At 31.8% G+C, this 19954-nt stretch overlaps 1 protein-coding gene across 10 annotated transcripts; it reads right to left on the reverse strand.

The window, feature by feature from the left end:
- Positions 1 to 185: 185 nt before the first annotated feature.
- LOC123228170 (SKP1-like protein 1B) lies at positions 186 to 18770 on the reverse strand. 10 transcript variants are annotated; one of them, XR_006504624.1, is made up of 4 exons: positions 18306 to 18766; positions 16706 to 16844; positions 1064 to 1188; positions 186 to 451 (listed from the first exon to the last, which is right to left on the reverse strand). XR_006504624.1 is itself a non-coding variant. In XM_044653463.1 (2 exons), exons 1-2 carry the CDS (start codon positions 18633 to 18635, stop codon positions 558 to 560), a joined length of 345 nt encoding a protein of 114 aa, XP_044509398.1. In that variant the 5' UTR covers positions 18636 to 18768; the 3' UTR covers positions 460 to 557. The 10 variants fall into 10 exon arrangements, 5 of the variants coding, with proteins under 5 accessions (XP_044509398.1, XP_044509396.1, XP_044509395.1 ...); XR_006504626.1 differs by lacking the exon at positions 186 to 451 and adding an exon at positions 1643 to 1696 and having other exon boundaries at positions 976 to 1188; positions 18306 to 18767; XR_006504623.1 differs by lacking the exon at positions 1064 to 1188.
- Positions 18771 to 19954: the final 1184 nt, after the last annotated feature.

Raw genomic sequence — 19954 nt, forward strand, 5'->3', positions numbered from 1 at the left:
AGACTGGTTTATCATGTGTTGTTTCTACTAACAATTACATAGTGAGTCTATCCTACAGGAATTCAATACATACACAAGCTTCAATTGATGTTGAACATCCAAGTATTTGCCATAAATAAGGGTCATATTTCATTGATTTTGCAAGCTCTTTCACAAGTTTTTTCAATAACCATAAGAATAACATGTCGTGGAAACGGTTGAGTAGTTGAAATTGATGTATATATGGAAGTTTCAACAATAGTTATAGTGGAAACAAGAAAGTTTCAACATCTTATGACCCTCAATAAGACATTAAATTTCATCAAAAACTAGTAACCTTTGTGCTACATGATATCTCATTCCTTGTTTGTTGTAGCATCTGAAGCACCAGCATTATCTTTTAGCATGTCATCGTCAGAATCAAGTATATTTTTCCATCACTTGGCAACAAGCAGGGAATTTCATCCTTTATCTATCAAATACATGACCGCAATAAACATCAAGCATAAAGAAAGAAATACTTTTATCAACCCTTTGGCTTTTAGTCCATTAGAGTATAGGTCCTGCAGTTTCAAATTTTAGGAAATTGCACCCTGGAAATAACAAAGATTAGTGCAAATCCAGTGTTTACAGTAAATGACATAAATGCTTAGAAAAATATAGTGTATAGTTTAAAAATGTACAGACACTATCATTGTACTCTTTCATCACTTCGTCTCTCTTTTTCTTTCAACATTCTCAAATACTTTTGTAGAGTTTCTTAGCAACCGAATGGGTTTTGGTTCTTTCAACTGCTTCAAGATTTTCTTTAGCAACCAAACACAAAAACCTATATAAAGTTTCCAAGATATAACACCCGAATTTCTAGTCAATCAACATTCAAGTTTTCTAGAAGAAACCTAGACCAATAAACTAAAAAATTAGATTAAAAAAGCAGTTCTGAAATCACACAAAGCCACCACCACCACTAAACGCACACATCTATAGTAGCAACAATGAAACACAAATCCAGATCTCTTGTAACAAGCAAACAAAAATTAACACAGATTTCTTATATTTATCAAACCAAAATTAGACAAATCACCTAGGTTGTGCGATTGGGTGGGTCGAATGACGGGTGGAGCTACTATGAGGGATGTGGCACCTGTGAAATGTGAAATATTGTTTTTGCTACATTTGGAAATTGCCAGGTGATCAAACTTAGAGAATCTACAAAAGAGAGGAAAAAGACAACAGAAGAAAGAGAGTCAAGTGCGTGAAGAGTGTGAAGGATTGGGCAGCAACAATAATAAATTAGTGACACGCAGGGAATATAGATCAGCATTTAGTCTCAACCGTCGCATCATATCAGCTAGCTTAAAACTCAGTTCTTCAACATCTTTCACAAAATCAAATGACATTCCCTAAGAACTTCATATGCTATATTTAATACTAACAGATTAAAATTTAATAAACTTAACTATTACCACACTCAATATTTTTTAACAAAAATGAGTGTTTGCCTAGATAGGAAGTTTTTAATTTAGAGTTTACAAAAATTAAAAAACAATTAGCTAACCTAATCCTAGAAAACCCAGAGTCATGTCTAATTTCACAAAACTAGACTTACATCATAAACAAGTATAATCAACTTGATATAAAAAACAACAGTATTAAAACTCACAGAAAAAAAACACCAATGGAATCACTGATGATTGAACCAGTTTGTTCACATACCCTACCAAAGATAAATAAACAAATAAATAAAGGTTTCAACATAACAAATAGTTTTGACAATGAATAAAAAGAGAAAAGATAAATCACCTAAGGGGCTGTTTGGAAAGTGGGCAAACTAGAATTTTTGAAAGTGTTTTCCTGAGTCCACTCCCTGCATCTTTCAAAAGGGTTTTGCCTACCCTCACCATTTCATTTTTTACTCAATCGATTTGATTGTAGCGTCAAAACTAACAATTAAAAATAGAGTCTGACTCAACCAATTGTTTATCTAAAATATAGCCGTTTCGATGTTGTATAAAACACACCGTCTGCAAATTTATCTAGAGGGTTTTTCTTTTCGTTGCAATATAGAAAACCGAATTAGAGTAGTGTGTAATAAATTACATTGAAATAAGTCTTCGTCAAGCCGTTTAGGCCAAAGGACTTCTTCCCACACAAAGTTCATTACATTCCTAAATTAGTGTCTGGTTAATTATTGAAAACTCAAATACTCATTCGTAGATTGTTAAAATAAACAAAACTAGTTAACATATATATTTCTCTACAAGGTTTAAAAAACTAATAATTTTCTCCTAGAGTTAAATTTTGAAATATTATATTTTCCCTCTTATGGTTCTTTCTTTTTCTTCCTCCCTTCTCTACCGTCGTCACTAGATAGCTTCTCTCTCCCACCCTTTTTCCAATGCCAATACCCAGATGAAGAGTGTCTTCATCACTAGACCTCCAAAGACGTAGGCAATCGTCTTCATTTATGGATGACAACGATTCATCTTTGTCCAGTGACGAGGACGTTCTTCATCCAATTACCAACACCGAAAAAAAGGAGGGAGAAAGAAGTCAGTCGATGACAATGTTGAAAATATGAGGGAGAAAAAAAAAAAAAACCGTAAGGGGAAAATATAACATTTTAAAGTTTAATTTTGAAGAAATTATTAATTTTCTGAACCTAAAGAGAAATAGATAATGTTTTATTATTTTTAATATATTGTTGGTTAAATGATAATTTTACTTATAAAATTAAACTGATTCTGTTAATTTTAACCCATAATAGATGGGCGTTTAGGTTTTTAATATTTAACAAATATTAATTTCAGAATGCAATGAATTTTAGGTCGTAATAAGTCCTTTGGCCAGCCATTTATATGGTCATTTAAAAAATTGAGTTATTTGGCCTTAATAATATATGTTGATCAATTGATGGCATTCATGGACTAAAGTAATTAGAAAAGTTATAAAACTAACCTTCAATGTAATTTTTACATCTATTTTTTTGTTTTCTAATTTGTTGAAGTTGAACTGAATCAATATCAAATCTAAGCTAACGAGAAGTAGTGGAATGTGTTACTGGCGATTACCAAGTGTCAGTTCTAGTAATGAAATTGCAAATGAATGACAAGAATTTTAACACAACTCTTTAGACTTAGATCTCTACTACCCTCCAGCAACCCTTACAATTTCTCTTCATTGTCTTCTTCTTCTTCTTCTTTTGTTTATGCTGGAGATAGAACGATTTCTCTCTTCAAAGCGTGCCAAAACATAAAACAACTATTTCAGATCCAAGCCCATTTGATTATTGGGAAATTGAAATTTTTACCACTATTTTATTCCGTGTATACAAAAGTGTCATCTATCCTAAAGTTTTAACAAATATACCACAACAGTAATCATCTTTCCTAAAAAACCCTCTTTAATCTTTCATGCACAAATTCTCTCTCTTCTTCTCTGCAACTTTTTTCTCTCTTCTTCCTCTTCTTCCAAAGTGATAAAGGAATCACTCTCTCTTCTTCCTCATCTTCAAAATCAAAAGCAGGAAGGAAAATATTAAATTCTTCAGATTAAGAATTCTTCAAAGTAAGGATTTAAAAAAAAAGAACAATCCACAAAAAAACTCAACCATATCCACTTTATACCCTGGAAGAAATGATCATCAAAGAATATCACATTTAGTAGGATTTAACTGGAAAAAAAAATTAACATTTGAGGATTAAAACTGAAAAAAAAATTTACGTTTAACCCAAAAAAAAAGAAAACGTTGGCGTGAAATTCTGGGAATTAACGCCAACCCTTATATGTATATAATATATTTATATTAATATATATTATTATATTAATATATTAATTTTATATACTATAATTATATTATAATATTATTATATTATATTATATAATATTATCATAATATATATAATATATTATATTATTATAATATTAATATTATAATTATAATAGATAATAATAAATAATATTATTATTTAATTTTATATATAATATGTTATTATATATTATATATAATCTGAAGAATTTTTAATATTATAATATTATATAATAATATATTATTATATTTATATTATATTTTTAATTAGAATATTATAATTATATTATAGTATAATTAAATGATTGACGCTCCCGAAGTGACCCATGCAGAGAATCTCTGTAATTCTATCTTCTTCCTCATCTGAGGAAGGAATCCCAACAACATGAAAATAAAATATTAGTATTAATGGAAGGAAGAAGACATGTGATTGAATATTAAAACCTATGAGAATCCATTATAAAAGATTCAAATTGGACATAAGGGAGGGATAGACGAAAATTGCTAAATTTATTAAGAGAATTAACATCTGCTGCAAAAAATTCATAGCAAAATCATCCACGTCTAGGTTAGTGTTGACTTAACCCCGTCTGTTATTTGTTTTTTTATAAATAACTGAAAATTAAATAAGTATGGTATTTTCATGTTCATGTAAAATTTAACTTTATTATGATTTCATGTTGTTAGATTGTTAATGCTATTATTTCATATTGTTTCTGTTGTTTAAAATTGTTATTATTATTTAATGTTGTTGTGATGGCTATAAAAAACCAAAATACAACTGAAAAAAATTTCAGATTAATGATGAACAGGTTGGCGTTAACGCCAACCGGATGTGCCCCACTGAATTTATTTAATTTTTCTCTGTTTTCTTCTATTGCACTCAATTTCTTTACTTTTTATGCTTGTTTTTTCTTGTTTTCTTCTATTGCATGATGTGTTGTTTTCTTTGTATTGACAGAGAGTTAGATAATATATTACGAAATTGCTACTGTCATTTTTTTCATTTTTTGTTTTGATACATTTTTATACATCAGTTGATGATATGATAGTTAAATACGTATATATGAAGTTTGATTATATTGGTATTGCATTTGGGGCTTAATTTGAAAAAATGGAAGCATAGTGTAATTTGGAGTTTTTATGTTTTTTAGGTTTATTTTTAATTAGGATGGAAAAAACTGCATTTAAGATTCAATATGGAGGCCAATAGGTTGAAGGTGATGATAATGTCACAAGATATGTTGGTGGGAATGAGAGGGATTTGTATTGACACAAATGTTGATTTTGATGGATTCATTGCAAGAATCATCTCTCATCTAAGACTCAATCATAGACAGTCAACTGTGCGTGTATTTACAGTAAGTGATATGAGTTCAATGGAGATTGTAGACGATGATGATGTGGAGTCTTTGATGGTTGTAGCAAGAAGTTCACAAGGTTACACAAAACTTTTTGTTACCGAGAGTCAAAATGACGGAAAGGCCAATCAACAAGGTGTAGATGTTTATGATGAAAAAAAGGCAAATCATCTGACAGATGAGTGGACACATCCACAAAGTTTTCAAGAGTTTTGAGGGAATTATGGGGTTGATGATGATAATGACGAGAACATAGATGAAGATTATGATATAAAAGGTAATGAAGAGGAGGAGGAGGAGGATGATGATAATGAAGACGAAGAATTCTCGGGGTTTGATGACGACATATCCAGTGTTCCGAGCCAAGACGCTAGCAGAAGTCAAAGTCATACTTGCTACAATGAGGCTGAATGTAGCACAAGAGGTCATGACTTTATGAATATTGAAGCATATCCAAGTCATATTCATAATCCAAATCCATTTCAATGGGTTCTTGAGCCTGCTGTTGATGTTGAGAATGCAGGTATTACTAACCGGGCAACACAAAGGGGCAACCATTTACAAGTGATAGGTTTTTATAACTCAAAAGCTGAATTGAGAGACTATTTCGAACGTATGCCTTAAGAGACAGGAATTCAGTGGAAGGTTGGTCACTCCGATAACATACGGTATGAGCTTAAGTGCGTACACCCACAATGTAAATGGCAAGCACAAGCGACGAGAGAGCAAGACAGAGACTATTGGGTCTTCCGACGTATGGATGAGACCTACACTTGTCCGCGGGATCAAATATTGCCACATCACAGATAAGCAGGTGCCGAATCGTTAGGTAACAAATTTAAGTCCATGTTCGTGGTTGAACGTATTTATCGACCAAAGGAAATTATTTCAGACATGACAGATAGATACCGAATTGACATATCCTACACGCAAGCATGGCGTGCCAAAACATATGCAATAAATGCATTACGAGGATCTCCGGAAGAGTCTTTCGATATATTACGTGAGTACTATCATAATTTGGTGTTTAAGAACCCAGAAACTATGACACGTATTGATGTTGATCCGAAAATTAGGTTCAAGTTTTTTTTCATGTGTATGGGGTGTTCTATACGAGAGTTCCAACAATATTGTCACCCGGTGATATGCATTGATGCTTCACACTTAAAAGGAAAGTATCCTGGGTTTCTTTTCATTGTTGTTGCCAAGGACGATAATAATCAAATTTACCCACTCGCATTCGGTATTGGGCACAAAGAGGGAATAGATACATAGACGTCGTTTTTTACATACCTTCGCATGTGCATTGGTGATTTACCGGATTTGGCCATTATTTCTGATCGTCATCATTCAATAATTACGTCAGTCGCGAACGTAATGCCTCACACTCGTCATGGGTTTTGTAATTTCCATATCAAGGGTAACATGCGCTCGCAGCACAAAAATACTAAACATATTGAAGGACTATTTTGGAGAGCTGCTAAGGCATGTCGTCTTATGGACTTTCAAACTGCTATGAGTAGAATTGTTAGAGTAAATCCCACTGCAACAGCCTATTTGACTGACATTGGGTATGACAGATGGACACGTGTCTACTTTGGAGGATGCGAATACAATATTATGACGACCAATATTGTTGAGTCCTTCAATGCTGACACGGACTGCTCGCGCTTTGTCTATCACTATATTGGTAGAGTTTACTCGAAGCATGCTGTAACATTGGTTTTTCAATAGGCGAAACATGGCTAGTGCGTATGACTCAACTTTATTTTGATGTTTCCGTTTTTTCACCGCATATATTTTAGTTGTTTTTTTACAGGTGAGATATCTCACCTATTAACACCATAGGCTAAGGACAAGCTTGTTTGACATGCGTTCAAATCTGTCAACATGGTTGTTAAATCAATCAACATGCAACAATACAAAGTTCATGATTCACGACAACAAGTGTTCATCGTGAATCTTCTATATCGAACGTGTGATTATGAAAATTTTCAACAATCCCAAATTCCATGTGCACACGTTGCTGCTATCGCAAAGTATAATAACCTATCAAACTGTGTAGACTAAGTCAGTACATACTACTCTACTGAATATTTACGTAAGGTATACGAGGAAGATATTAATCCACTAAGGGATCAATCGACTTGGGCACCATCAAATTTGTCTGTGATTTTTCCTCTAGTGATGAAGCAACGAAGGTCCGCTCGCCCTTCCAATCATGCAAGAAGACCTTCACAAGGAGAAGAAGTTCGACAACAATACTACAGTCGATGTGATCAACTTGGTCATACTTGTTTGAGATGTTTGAGTCCAGCACTAGTGCTTATGGTTAGCTCATCCCGCACACCCAGTAACACACGAACTCGAGGTCATCGTACTCACGATGCAACCCATACAACCGACTAGGTTATCATGTTAGATCTTCTATTGGGTTTTGTACATGTACACAATGACAATGGATTTTAATGTATTGTATGTTTAATTTAATGTAATTTATCTATTACGTTTTATACAATTTTTAAAGTATTACATTTTATTATTGTTTTTGTTACCCTATCATTTTTTATTATTGGTGTGATAATTTGTTTATATATATATATATATATATATATATATATATATATATATATATATATATATATATAATTATAAAAGACCATAATGGGTTTGTTTCCTATCAAAAACCTTCGATATTTATTTATAAATAAAAATTTATTTGATTTGCTTTTATATAACATTCAAAAGAGAGAAAGGAAACTATAATGAAATGAAATTTCTATAAATCATTTCTTCCTTCTCATATTTGCGATTTTCTTTTAAAATTTCTATTCTCATTCTCTTCTCACTAAATGTAATAAGAAATAATGGATATAAATTAAAGATTCAAATAAAAATATATTATTATATAATTAAATATTATTTTATAACTAATTTAAAATATGTTATCTATATTATTTATATTCGTATTTATACTATTATCAATATATTAAATATTATTAAAATGAAATCTATATAATCGCTAAAGCGGATTGTCTTTAAAGGTGGATCAAAATTAATTCAAAATCAAATTGACAAAAAATATAATTAAGATTTTGGTAGGTAAATAATATTTTTATATAAGAAGAAAAATAAAATTAATAAAACAATTTGATTTATTATTGTCTTTGTTAGCCCATACTATGTTTCAATAAAACAATGTGTCAAATACACCATACAAATAATAAAAAAATAACTTCATTCAAATAATAATAAAATACATCTTTCAATTAATAATAAAATATATCTTTCAAACAATAATAAAATGATATCCAATTCATATGCATGTCCGTCCACCATGTTTTAATGAAAATCTTGGAAGCCTACATTGTCACATTCCAATTGAATTGAATAAATATAATCAATTTAGTGAAGTTTGCTAACATATAAATAAACTCATAAACACTTAATACTTACTGAGGGCCCTTCCTTAGAATATGGTTGTAGCCACGCGCTTTTTTAACCTCCTAGAACGTGTTGATGTGAAATTAAATAGCTGATCACGGGTAAGATATTCCATAAACATGAGTAAAAAAATGCCACAATCTCCGCTTCCAACATCCTGTTTTGGGACATTACGAACACACATGTATTGTAATGTCTGTGGAGGATCTGGCGATAGAATTCCCTTTGATATATAGAAGTTACTCGCCTTCATTAGGTGTGTTAACGTCCTAAATGACATCAATAACTTCTTCACCCTCTCTTTGTTATCAGTATATTGGGTAGAGTCGTATATATACATTCTTCATTCATTTATATCTAATACATCACACACCCAATGTTGGTTGTCGAAGTTGATCGGAATGAATACTTGTCGACCAATGAAGAGAAATAAGTACCAATAATTAATTTTACTGTAAACAACTTACAGTTGTACACCACCTTGTCAACACTACTCCACGGCCGAAAAAATTCTTTTGTCCGAAGGCGCGAGATGTCATTGATTTGATTTAGAAAAAACATAGGACATTTCATATTTGCACCTAATTGTTTAAACTCATTGTAACACTGTGAGAGAAGTCTAACAAACTGGGTGAAAATAGTTGTCTAATTACTATCTGGATAAGATTTATGAAATATACTCATAAAAGCTTCAATATGTTGTGTTCACAGATTAATCACATCATAAGTTAAACGTGCTAACTAATAGAAACAAATACAAATGAAGGGTACATACCGTATTTTCTAACTATTTCCTTAGTGTTACAATTTAGGTCCACCATGGTTTGGCATACAGGCGATCGTTCCGACGGGTCCCCCTAGGAAGACGCCTCGACTGTCATTATCAGACGTTTGACCGTACCATAATGTGAACTCTAAATAGCATCCAACCAATTTCGGGTCTAAATCACGACCCGAAGTTACTAGCTATTTGTTCTTTTTTTCCTTTTCAGGATTTGTGAATGGACTAATCAATTGTTTCCTTTTTCACAGTACACTTTTTTAGTTGTTGTCGGCTTTTGAACAACTGTTGGTTGGGGTCCTGCACTTATTATTGGACTTCCTCGTCTGATGATTCGTCTAACTGAAAAAAAGTTAAAAAATTTATGTTTATCATAATTTTATAATTAAACAATTGAAAATAGAAATTAAATAATACAACTAATTAAAAATAAAAATTAAATACAGTGGATAATAATCTATACTAATTCGAATGCTTGAATATAAGAACCTTCAAGTCCTGTAATTCAATTATTTAATGATTGCATTTTTTCTTGCATCTCCCCTTGAAGCATCGATGTTTGTTATTGTCATTGGTCTTGTATCTCCCCCGAAACATTGATGTTTGTTGTTGTCATTGGTCTTGTAGCTCCCCTCGAAACATTGATGTTTGTTGTTGCCATTGCTCTTGTAACTCCCCCTGAAAATATCGATGTTTGTTGTTGTCATAGGTCCTACAACTCCCCTTGAAATGTCGATTGTTGTTATTATCATTGGTCCTATATCTCCCCCGAAATGTCGATGCTTATTATTGCCAATAAGACTGCATATCCTCACGAAACGCTGACAACTGTCGCTCCCACTCTACACGCATCATTGCATCGTGTTGATCCAATTACTGTTGCATCTGAGAGTTAATGCTTCTTCCATATTCCATTAATATTTATTGAAGATGATCGTATGAAACACCACTATATGATGTCTTATGGACCGAGTGTTTTGTAAGCTCGTTTACCGGATGCTCACGAGAATAGGAGACGCGGAAAATAGACCTTCGTGGCAGAGAAATAGGTACATTAGGAGTGGCCCTACGTGACCCTCAGGAGGATGACCCCTGTGGACATTTGCCTCGCATAATTTAACAATTTTTATCCTTTTTTATGTATATAAACATTTAGCAATTTTTGACGGGTTAATTTATGTAATCTAGCATAATTTACATTTAATTTAAAATATAGAACAAAGAGATAAAAAATTATAAAAGATAAATATTCAAAATTTGTTACTGATTTCTCATCAAGAAGTTATATTAATAAAAAGACTCTAGTGAATCGAACAATATTTCCTTACAAATCTACACGAGTTGTTTTATGAGTATAATTTATACATAATTCTTTAGGTATTGTAAAATAGAATTATGTACCTGCTTCCCCACCACGAAGGTCTACTTCCTACGCCTCCCATTCTCGTGAGCATCCCGTAAACGAGCTTGTAAGATACTTGATCCATAGGACGTCATTCAGTGGTGTTTCATACGACCGTCTTCAACAAATATTAATGGAACATGGAAGAGACATCAGCTCTCAGATACAACAGCAATTGGACCAACACGGTGCAATGATGAGCACAAAGTAGGAGCAACAGTTGTCGGCGTTTCATGAGGATATGCAGTCCTATTGATAACAAGCATCGACGTTTCGGGGGGAGATGCAGGACCAATGACGACAACAACAATCGACGTTTCCGGTGAAGTTACAAGACCAATGACAACAACATCGATGTTTCGAAGAGAGCTACAGGACCAATGGCAACAACAAACATCGATGTTTCAAGGGGAGATGCACGACCAATGGCAACAACAAACATCGATGCTTCTAGGAAAGATGCACGAAAAAATGCAATCATTAAATAATCAAATTACAGGACTTGAAGGTTCTTATGTTTAAGTATCCGAATCAGTACATGTTATTATCCACCGTACTTAATTTTTATTTTTAATTAGTTGTATTATTTAATTTCTATTTTCAATTACTTAATTATAAAGTTATGATAAACATAAATTTTTTAACTTTTTTCTGATTAGAGGAATTATTAGACGAGGAAGCCCAACAAGTACAGGAGCAACCAACAACTGCTCAGAAGCCGACAACAACTAAAAAAGTGTCAACTTTCAGACGTGCACTACGAAAAGGAAAACAGTTGATCAGTGCATTCACAAATCCAGAAAAAGAAAATAAGAACAAATAGTCAGTAATTTCGAGTTATGATTTAGACCCGAAGTTGACTAGGTGTTATTCAGAGTTCACATTATGGTACGATCGAGCATCCGATAATGACAGTCGATGCGTCTTCCTTATGGGCCTAGTCGGAACGACCTTCTATAAGCCCAAACTATGGTGGACCCAAATTATAACACTAGGATAATGGTTGAAAAACACAATATGTACCCTTCCTTTGTATTTGTTCCTATTAATTATCACGTTCAACTTATGATGTGATTAATCTGTAAACACAGCATATTGAAACTTTTATGGGTATACTCCATAAATCTTATCCAGATGGTAACTAGACAACTGTTTCCACCCAGTTTGTTAGATTTCTCCTACAATGTTATAGTAAGTGTAAACAATTGCGTGTAAATATGGAGTACCCAACGTTTTTTCTAGATCAAATCAATGACATCTCGCACCTTCAAACAAAAGAATTCTTTCGACTATGAAATAGTGTTGACAAGATAGTGTACAACTGTAAGTTGTTTACGGTAAAATTGATTATTGATACCTATTTCTCTTCATTGGTCTACAGGTATTCATTCCGATCAATTTCGACACTTAACATTAGGTGTGTGGCGTATGAATGTGGCTTTGATATGCTCCAATAATCATAAAGTTATGACGCCTTGTGCTACATTCAACCTCATTGTAGCAAGCATAACTTTGACTTTTGCCAACGTCTTGGCTCGAAACACCGTATATGTCATCATCAAACCCCGAGAATTCTTTATCTTCATCATCATCATCCTCCTCCTCATTACCTTCTACCTCATAGTCTTCATCCATGTTCTCGTCATTATCATCATCAACCCCATAATTCCCTCCAAACTCTTGAAAACTGTGGATGTGCCCACTCATCTGTCGGATGATTTGCCCTTTCTTCATCATGAACATCTTCGCTTTGTTGATTGGCCCTTCCGTCATTTTGACTCTCGGTAACAAAAAGTTTTGTGTAACTTTGTAAACTTCTTGCTACAACCATAAAAAACTTCACATCATCATCGTCTACAATCTCCATTAGACCTATATCACCTACTGTAAATACACGCACAGTTGACTGTCTTTGATCGAGTCTTAGATGAGCTGATTCTTACAATGAATCCATCAAAATCAACATTTGTGTCAATACAAATCCCTTTCTCATTCCCACCAACATATATTGTGACATTATTATCACCTTTAACCTATCGACCTCTATATCGAATCTTAAATGCAACTTTTCTCATCCTAACTAAAAATAAACCTAAAAAACATAAAAACTTCAAATTACACTATGTTTCCATTTTTTCGAATTAACCCTCAAATGCAATACCATTGAAATCAAACTTCATATATACGTATTTAACTACCATATCATCAACTGATGTACAAAAATGTATCAAGGCAAAACAAGAAAAAATGACAGTGACAATTTTGTAATATATTATCTAACTCTTTGTCAATACAAGAAAAACAACACATCATGTAATAGAAGAAAACAAGAAAAAACAAGCATAAAAAATAAAAAAATTGCTTCCAATAGAAGAAAACAGGAAAAATTAAATAAATTCAATGGGGAACATCTGGTGGCAATTTCGTAATATATTATCTAACTCTGTCAATACAAGGAAAACAACACATCATGCAATGAAAGAAAACAAGAAAAAAAAGCATAAAAAGTAAAAAAATTGTGTGCAATAGAAGAAAACAAGAAAAAATTAAATAAATTCAGTGGGGCACATCTGATTGGCGTTAACGCCAACCTGCTCATCATTAATCTAGAATTTTTTTTCAGCTGTATTTTAATTTTTTATACCCATCACAATAACATTAAACAATAATAATAAATTTAAACAATAGAAACAATATGAAATAATGGCATTAAACAATCTAACAACATGAAATCATAATAAAGTTAAATTTTACATGAACATGAAAATACCATACTTATTTAATTTTCAGTTATTTATAAAGAAAACAAATAACATACGAGGTTAAGTCAACACTAACCTGGATGTGGATGATTTTGCTATGAATTTTTTACAGCAGATGTTAATTCTCTTAATAAATTTAACAATTTTCATCTCTCCCTCCCTTATGTGCAATTTGAATATTTTATAATAGATTTTCATGGGTTTTATTGTTCAATCATATATTTTCTTCCTTCCATTAATACTAATATTTTATTTTCATGCGACTGAGATTTCTTCCTCAGATAAAGATAAAATTACAGAGATTCTCTGCATAGGTCACTTTAGGAATGTCAATCATTTAATTATACTATAATATAATTACAATATTCTAATTAAAATATAATATAAATATAATAATATATTATTATATAATATTATAATATTAAAAAAATATATAATAACATATTATATATATATATATTATATTATATATAAAATTAAATAATAATATTATTTATTATTATATATTATAATATTAATATTAATATTATAATAATATATACATATAAGGGTAGAAGTTGATATTATAATATATATATATATATATATATATATATATATATATATATATTATACATTTTAATATATAATATATAATGACAGGGTTGGCAGCAACATAATATATACATATATTATATTATATAATATTATAATAATATAATATATTATATATATATTATATATATAATATTATAATATAATTATAATATATAAAATTAATATATTAATATTATAATATATATTAATATAAATATATTATATACATATAAAGGTTGGTGCCCTTATATGTACAGGCCAGGGTTGGCGTTAACGTCAACCGTTAATTCCCAGAATTTCACGCCAACATTTTTTTTTTTCGATTAAACGCAAATTTTTTTTTCAGTTTTAATCCTTAAATGTTAATTTTTTTTTCAGTTAAATCCTACCAAATGTGATCTTCTTCGATGGTCATTTCTTCCAGGGTATAAAGTAAATGTGGTTGAGTTTTTTTGTGGGTTGCTCTTTTTTTTTAAATCCTTACTTTGAAGAATTTTTAATCTGAAGAATTCAATATTTTTCTTCCTGCTTTTGATTTTGAAGATGAGAAAGAAGAGAGAGTGATTTCTTTATCACTTTGAAAGAAGAGAGAAAAAAGTTACAAAGAAGAAGAGAGAGAATTTGTGCATGAAAGATTAAAGAAGGGTATTTTAGTGAAGATGATTACTGTTATGGTATATTTGTTAAAACTTTAGAATATGTGACTCTTTTGTATACACGGAATAAAATAGTGATAAAAATTTCAATTTCCCTTTTTTTTCGATTAAACGCAAATTTTTTTTTTCAGTTTTAATCCTTAAATGCTTTTTTTTTTCCAGTTAAATCTTATTAAATGTGATCTTCTTCAATGGTCATTTCTTCCAAGGTATAAAGTAGATGTGATTTAGTTTTTTTATAGGTTGCTCTTTTTTTTTTTATATCCTCACTTAGAAGAGCTTTTAATCTGAAGAATTCAATTTTTTTCTTCCTCTTTTTGTTTTTGATAATGAGGATGAAAAGAGTAAAAATCTCTCTGCATGATTTATTTCTTTATCACTTTGAAAAAAGAGGAAGAAGAGGGAAAAAAGTTGCAGAAAAGAAATGAGAGAATTTGTGCATGAAAAATTAAAGAGGGGTATTTTGGAGAAGATGATTACCATTGTGGTATATTTGTTAAAGTTTTAAAATATGTGACATTTTTGTATACACGAAATAAAATAATGGTAAAAATTTCAATTTCCCTTGATTATTTCTGGTCTTTTTTCCAGCAACCCATTTTGGCCAATCAGAGTTCTAAAATATTCTTTAGATTTTGGAAATAGAGATTACACTATTTTGCTTTTTTAATGCATTGTCAACCCTGCTACTTTTTGTGTTAATGTTGTTATTAAAGCATACTCCAATAGTAATATGTCGGACAAGCTATGGTTTTTTTTTATTTTAATATCATTAAAAATGGGTTTGTGCCAAATAGTTATAGCTTTGTTCCTCTCTTGAGCTCCTGCTCGAAGGTGGTATGTATTGGAAGAGGGAAAATGTGTCATGGTTTGGCCATGAAGAATGGGACTGATTTTGTATGGCCAGTGCGGAACTATTTGATTCATATGTATGGTTGTTTTGGACTTATAGATTGTGCTGCAAAGGTTTTTGCTGAAATATCCTAGAGGGACTTGAGTTGTGGAATTCAATGGTTGATGGGTGTGTAAGAGTGGGAAATTTGCAAGTTGCACATCAACCGTTTGATGCGATGACTAAGTGAAATGTGACTTTTTAGAATATCTTGAACAATGTTTATTCAAAGAGTGGAAACCCTGGCTGCCCGTTGAAGTTGTTTAGGAAAATGTTTAAGAGTAGGGGTTTCGAGAAAGTGATACTACAATGGTTAGTGTGCTCACTGCCTGTGGTAAGTTAGCACGATTGAAGGAAGAAGGTGCAGTGCACGGCTTTATCATAAGGACTTCAGAAAAATCTAATCAGATTTTTGATACATCACTGATTGATATGTATAGTAAATGCCATAAGGTAGACGCAGCACAAAGAGTGTTTGATAGGATGAAATTAAGAATTTAGTTTGCTAGAATGCAATGATTTTTGGGCATTGTAGTCATACAAAACTAGAGGCTGGGCTTAAATTATTTACAGCATTGGTAGCTTAAACTAGAGCAGAAGGAAAGAGCATTTCTCCAGATGAAATCACTTTCATTGGTGTTCTTTGTGCTTGTGCACAAACAGAACTATTGACAGAAGGAAGAAGTTATTTCAATCAGATGATTGATTTGTATAAGATAAAGCCAAATTTTGCACATTATTGGTGTCTGGCAAACCTTTACTTTGGTTCAGGGCTTACAGAAAGGGTTGAGGAAATCTCAAGGAAGATGCTTGAAGACAAGGAATTGCCATCAGAATCATTGGTGTGGGTCAATGTACTCAGCTCATGTCGTTTCCAAGGAGATGTGGCTTTAGGGGAAAGAATAGCAAAAACTTTGATAGACATGGATCCTCATGATTTCTCTTACTATCAGTTGCTACTGAATGTCTATGATGTAGCAGGTCGAAAGGAGGATGTTGCTATGGTGAAAGAGCAAATGAAAGAAAGAAGGATGGGAAGAATACCCGGATGTAGTCTTGTAGACTTGAAAGAAATTGTTCACAAGTTGAAACTGGAATGCTCTTTTGCGAGTGACAGGGAAACGAAGGGGAGGTCATCATGCAGAAATCAAACTTGGTGACTGTTGTCTCAGAGCAGCCACAACTGCATGAGAAAGAGATGGGAAGTTAGCATCAAAACCAATTCAAGTAAGGATATAGGATACATCACTAAACAGCATTATTTATGTATCTACACATTTCATTACAGAGTGATTGATTGAAGGATGCAGTGTCATGTAGAAGTTCCGAATAAGATTTACAATTTTGGTGCGGCTAATGGGTGCAGTCCTTCCCCAGATGAGTGTACTCAACAAAATTTGAAGAGTTCAGTAATCATCATTCACATGTTTCAACAAGTTGAAGTCAGTCCAATTTTTTGACAAGATGGTGGCTAATGCTAAGTCAATTTTTGTTCAGTAATTTCATCTTATTGTTGATTAAATTTATTCTTAATTTAATAATAAATTAGCTCATATAATTCTACTATTTCTCAACCAAGTTAAAAATGACACTTTCAATAAGTTACTACTTCTCATCACCCCTGCACCGTCAGATATGATTAATAACCTCAAACCAACTTCAACTATAGAAGGGGTTATTAAAGCAACAAACATTTCAGAAAGAGTATATTTAACATTTTTCCTAGAGGAAATCATCAAACAACACAATCCCTAGTCAGATTAGCAGAAAGGCATTAAGTCCAAACACTGCTAGACCAGATTGGATTGAACTATTATTTACAACTTAAGAAGTTTGTAAGTTTGTTATATTCGTCTATGGCACAGAGAAAGCATTTGAACTACTAGCTAATAAAACAGAAAAGCATCCAGTGACATATTACTAAAACATATTCATAAGAACCCAGCCTGCAGAACAAAACAAATCAAACATATAGGAATTGTCACAAAACCTCAAAGCATTAAATCAAACAAAACTGAAGCAGAACATAGCTGTGCCAATACCCATAAGTGACCTCAAACACACCCTAAAAACACCAAGAAAATTGTAGACACAATGTTATACAAGAAGGTAGTGTAATCAAGTCTGGCACAACGCAACTACATTTACAATGCAATACCATCTGCAAAATAATTTCTCCAACCTGATTGAACGGCAATGCAGGTTCTCTACCCACTAAACTCCCAGGCCCCAAATGTCTTTTCAGCATCAAATCAAAATTTCAGGCTCAAGCAGATAAAGAAACAAAAGACCAACCACTACTTCTCTTCATAAACACCAGAGAATCACACACGTAAAACAGTGTAACTGCAACTCCCGCGAACAACAACAAATTGTCCAAAGGATATATTTCAGCTTTCAAAAGTTTAATCAAACTATTGAATAAAACTCACTAAAAGCCCCCATAACAACAAAAAGATACAACACACCAGAAGAGTAATTTAAAACATATATCTAAATCAAGAAAATTTTTCCATAAACGGCAATACAGAACACAAAAGTTACTCCATTAAGTCAGGGAACAAAAATCAAGAAACCCTAACTTGGAAGATGAACCCTAATTTCAAAAAAGATAAACAGATCGCGGGAATAAAGGGGTACTGACCAGAATGAGGTCAAAGAGAGTGGCCTGGTCGACCTTCACGAACTGAGCGTCCCAGTTCTTGAGGTCTTCCTCAGCAGCGGCGATACTGTTGAGTTGATGGTTAATCGTATTGTTGGCAGCTTCGGTGAGCCTGGACTCCACGTGCTTCTTGCTGTACTCGATAACCTTAGCGAGGATCCTGCTGGTGACATTAGGTAACGGGATGCCGTTATCAGCACAGTCATCTTCAATCATATGTTTGATCGTCTGAGACTCGAGAGCCACGGCCTCGTCGACCTGAAACGGCTCGCCGTCAGAGCTCCGGAGGATGATCTTCCTTGGTGACGACATGGTGTATAGTTTCAAAGTTAAGAGGCTTTCTCAACATTTTTGGCGTTTCAAAAGAGAAGCGAAGTGGCAGGAAAAAAGGGGCTTGGACTAGGCCTAAAGCTCTCTTACTTTGCAGAAATCGATTATTGCTGTCGATACATGATTGGTTGACTGTTTCAAGAAAATTTATTCATAAATTTAAATAAATTTTTTTGTCCCGATTCATTTGTTGGTTAATATATTTTGAATTTTTAGTAAAAATAATTACGTACAAACTCCCCTGCCTTTTCTTTCCATTCCAAAACATTCTTGGTTATATGAAAATGATTTAATGTCAATTCCCTTCCAAATCCTTAAGATTATAATTATCATTAAATTGACATGTTTTTTCAAGTTATCAGAAGTCCCTGAACATAATTCTTTTTAGGTCAAAAATTTATTTTCACTCAAGATTTGGTGAAATCTCAAATTTCTATCTATTAATTTTTATATTAAAATTTGTTTTTGAGGGTAACGGTAAAAATATCATTTAGTTAAAAATATTTTTAAAAACTAAAAATTTATTATATTTTTCTCTTATTAATTTAAAAATCTAATAATTTCTTTGACCTAAAGTTTGAAAAGTAATCATTTTTTTCTTAAGGGATGTTTGGTTTGGATAATGTTTTATTATCAAAATATAAATATTACTTTAAAGATAGATTATTTAGAAGATTACTGGGTATAAATGATTACTATATTTGATAAAATTTGGTAGGTATAAATAATTATTGTGTTTGGTTAAAGATAATAAAAGATTATTAGTAAATTATTTTACTTAAATGTCTTTAAATATAATTATGAGAAATTTAAATAAATGCCCTTTTTAGTGGGGTAATAAACTAATTTACCCCAAATTTTGGGGTTAAAGCATAAATACCCTTAAATTAAAGTATTTAAACGAAAATGCCCCAAATATCTCCTTAAATACCAAAACTACCCTTCTAATTTAAATTACTATTTTATTTAAGGGTAATAAACAAATTTACCATAAATTTTGGGGTCAAAGCATAAATACCCTTAAGTTAAAGTATTTAAACCAAAATGCCCCAAAATAATACCGAAGAGAGAAATTAAATTCGTCATTACGAGGTATTTATCCCTGTCATTACTTTAATTCGTGTTTATTTTATTGATAATGCAATTATATGTGATATTTTATATAATAAATTATAGTTGTATGTAATATGTAAAATAATAAAAATTAGATAGGTTATGTTTTAAATATTATAGTAGTATAGTATAACATGATATTACTTCAATCGTTATTATTTTATCAATAATGTAATTATATGTGATAT

This window comes from Mangifera indica, chromosome 10 (assembly GCF_011075055.1).
Source record: "Mangifera indica cultivar Alphonso chromosome 10, CATAS_Mindica_2.1, whole genome shotgun sequence".
In the NCBI taxonomy this organism is placed as follows: domain Eukaryota; kingdom Viridiplantae; phylum Streptophyta; class Magnoliopsida; order Sapindales; family Anacardiaceae; genus Mangifera; species Mangifera indica.

Excerpts from the sequence above, each read along its gene's own strand:
- LOC123228170 (XM_044653458.1), bottom strand. The coding sequence starts at position 18,635 with ATGTCGTCACCAAGGAAGATCATCCTCCGGAGCTCTGACGGCGAGCCG. Across the intron at positions 18,008-18,305 it reads CTCTCTTTGACCTCATTCTG|TTACACTGTTTTACGTGTGT; the intron begins GTCAGTACCCCT and ends CGGGAGTTGCAG.